We start from the raw sequence: 3,183 nt of genomic DNA on the forward strand, positions 1-3,183 counted from the left end.
AGAGGGAGAGGGAGGGAGAGTGAAAAGGGAAGGGAGGTATGGAGGATGGTGAAGCAGGAGAGGAGGGTTGCTTACAGTGAGGATGAAAGTTCGTATGAAGAAGTTCCTAATGAACGTTTCGCGGCAGAGCAGCGACACGTAGTAAATCACTAGAGGCTCCAGCCGGAGGCAGTTGGGTCCGGCAAGAATCAACCCGTCCCTCCCAAGGATGATGACGTCATCGTTGCCGATGTCTTCAGCTGTGTAGATCTCACCAAGGATTTGCCTGATCTCATTCTTCGCCTCTCCCCGGGAGATGTAGTCCTTGGCCGGCATCTTAGGCTGGATGGACTCGGCGAGGACGCTGAACGGAAAGTGTCAGAGGGAGGAGGAAGAGAAGGAGGGAGAGCGGGAGGGAGAGGGGTGGAGGAGTTGGGCAGGGAGGGAAGAGAAGAGAAAGATTTTCCAACCAACTGTATTTGTTTCTGTTTGCGGCATCTCCCATGAAAAGCATATCCAGCAGCCCTCGCTGTTGAAGGGAAAAAATCGAAAGTTAGCAAACGAGCGATAGAGAAACAGGGGGGAGGAAGAGCGAAGGAGGACGAAACATATAGAAGCAACAAAGATTGGAAGGACAAAGTCGGTGGTAGAGCAGGACCAGGAGATAAGAAGAGGAAGGGCATTGAGAAATTGGATTAAAACAAGCGAGCAAGGAGGAAACGAAACAGAAGACCAGGGGGTGGGGGGTGCTGAAAAACATCGGGGAGGAGGAGATGGAGTAAGAGAGTTGTAAGAAGGAGGGAAGAAGAGAGGATTACGAGGGAGGAGAAGGAGCAGGGAAGAGGAGGTGCTGGGAGGAGCGAGCAGGAGAAGCAGGAGGAGCAGAAGGGGAGGAGGCCAGGAGGCTTCCCACCTGGTACCCAGCCAAGAGGTCATGGAGGATGCGCGACGAGTCCATCTGTACCAGCAAGTATCATTCAACCCTCCCAACCGGTACTCGACAACCTACCTGGATGTCAACAAGCACGCGAGACAGAAGGTCGAGTGACACGTCATCAGCCTGAGTCGAGCATGTCAGGGCAGCGCATGCCGGGTCGTCTCCTTCACCCTTCGGTCCTTGACAGCCTCTATCCGCACCCCGCAGCAGACTGTCCCGTCGACGTTGACGTGAATGCCAAAGTTTTCGATCTGCAAGATGCCGCTGTCCTCAGGAAAACTGATCTCGCTCTCGAAGTTTGCGAAGCGCGTCATGTTGTAGTCGATAATCTCAACGCTCGTCAGCCCCGGTGGGACTTTGAAGTTGGTCCCCGACGGATTCTTGTCTTGAAAGCTCGTGTACAGGCCCCCCTGGCACCTCTCAAGAATCCCCAGGCGCTCATTCAGCGCGACGATGTTGTTGGCTCCGTACGGCACCCTTACAAGAGAAACAGCGATCAGTCGTCGCCATCGACTTTGAGCTTCTTCTCACCACTCGCCCACAATCACCGTGACGTAGGACTGACAAGGAAACATGTCAAGTCCAGCACCCTCGCAAACAAAACAAAAACGTCAAAGTGGCTCACGAGGTGGATGGTTTCCGTCAACTCGTCACGGATGTTGTCATAACCAGCGGCGCACTCGTTGGCCCGGTGGGAGTTGTCGGTCATGGCCTTCCCCACCTTGTTCTCAGACACTGAGGGATGTATGCGCTGGAGACGTAGGACAAGTCTTCGATACTGAGCTCCAGTAAGCGAAGAAACAGTGTGCGCAGACAACATCATATCATACGCAACTCGCTGATACCAACAATCGCCATCATGTTATGAACTTGCATCACACAAATAGACAATCTTGTTCGTTGCTCTGACAAGCGTGCACAATCAGACACTCTCACAACTTACACTGTGATTGAAGAGTCTCGTTGAAACCCGCTTCTTGTCTTGAGCACGAAGACTTCGCCGTTGAAGGAACACTCCAACAGCTCCGTCTCGTAGTGCGGGGCGTTGGGCGCATAAACAAATTCGTTCACCTCCTCAAAGAGCGAGTTGGGGAGAGTCTGCGAGAGGTTCACTTCACAAGGTGCAGAGGGAGGAGGCTGCAAAACGAACTTTAAGGAACTGAAGACCTTTCAGTGACAGCTGGTACGCGGTGATGGGATGAAAGCTGCATGAAGGATCAGCACAGCCGTCAACGCAAGGACTCTGTCAAATCACTCTTCAGTCGCTATCTTCATGCCGTTGAGCAGCTTCTGATCCAACAGGTCCTCGACGGCAGACCTCCCCTCTTGCGAGATGTTCATGTAGATCCTCCGACTTGAGCCGTCGAAGCTGACGAAGACGGAGGTGGGGGAGTAATCGTAGTCGAGCACGCCTGCTGAAATCCCTTCATAGATCTGCATCTCTCCGTGAGTAGCAGCGCGATCGCCAAGTAGCACAGCTCACCATCACTTGCAGCGGGAGCTGCCGGAACCACGTCTCATGATCCTCGGCCGTGAGCGCACACTGCGCGTACTTGCTGATGAGGATGAGGATCTTGGAGTGATTGACTGTCATCTCAAACGTAGAAAGGTCTCTGATGGTCCTGTTTGTTGTCTGCTTGTGTTGCGCATCCATGTTCTCGTCCACTGTCTCCGGCGTCCCAGCGCGATAGTCGTCATCGTACTCCCTATCTTCCTCAATGGTGTCTTGGTACTTGGACGCTCGCGGCATGGTGGAGGGCAGCCGGTTGCCGGCCAATCAGCCCCTAGAAACTCTGCGAGAAGCGATCATCAGCAGGTGAAGTTTGATATTATGATCATGACAAACAGCTTCTGATCTCTTGCATTGTTGCGTCCTGTTTTCTCTGCATTAACTGCCCAGTGAAGCAGTATTTCACTTGTTCTACTTTCGTCTCCTGCTCCTGCCCCTCTTGCCCCCAGTAACCCACACTCCCTTGTCCCGTCGTTTCTTTCCCTGCCTGCCTGCCTCCCTGCCTCCCTGCCTGCCTGCCTGCCTGCCTGCCTGTTCCTTCCCTCCATTCCATCCGTCCCCTCTCTCTCTCTCTCTCTCCCTCCCTCCCATCCACCAGCGCTCTGCACTGGCGCGACCATATGTATGAAACGAGAAGATGTAGTAGAGGGTGGGGTTAATTGAGGACGGGTAGTAAATCAGAGAAATATGGGGGTAGAGAAAAGAATTTAGGGGGTAGTCAGATACGAAGGGTAGTATTGACATGGCTAGTCAAAAT

General features: G+C 53.3%; 1 protein-coding gene across 1 annotated transcript in view; it reads right to left on the bottom strand.

Moving 5' to 3' along the window:
• The window catches only part of GUITHDRAFT_148120 (hypothetical protein), a gene marked incomplete at both ends in the record, with an annotated part of 4,642 nt that extends 1,976 nt beyond the window's left edge, over positions 1-2,666 (bottom strand). Inside the window, 11 exons of the mRNA XM_005820103.1 lie at positions 76-343; positions 450-508; positions 893-937; positions 989-1,039; positions 1,087-1,393; positions 1,448-1,476; positions 1,542-1,686; positions 1,860-2,014; positions 2,067-2,121; positions 2,235-2,350; positions 2,400-2,666. Of these exons, the coding sequence (XP_005820160.1) occupies positions 76-343; positions 450-508; positions 893-937; positions 989-1,039; positions 1,087-1,393; positions 1,448-1,476; positions 1,542-1,686; positions 1,860-2,014; positions 2,067-2,121; positions 2,235-2,350; positions 2,400-2,666 (1,497 nt within the window). The remainder of the gene's footprint in view (positions 1-75; positions 344-449; positions 509-892; positions 938-988; positions 1,040-1,086; positions 1,394-1,447; positions 1,477-1,541; positions 1,687-1,859; positions 2,015-2,066; positions 2,122-2,234; positions 2,351-2,399) is intronic.
• Positions 2,667-3,183: the final 517 nt, after the last annotated feature.

The sequence above is a fragment of the Guillardia theta genome (assembly GCF_000315625.1).
Source record: "Guillardia theta CCMP2712 unplaced genomic scaffold GUITHscaffold_191, whole genome shotgun sequence".
Classification (NCBI taxonomy): domain Eukaryota; class Cryptophyceae; order Pyrenomonadales; family Geminigeraceae; genus Guillardia; species Guillardia theta.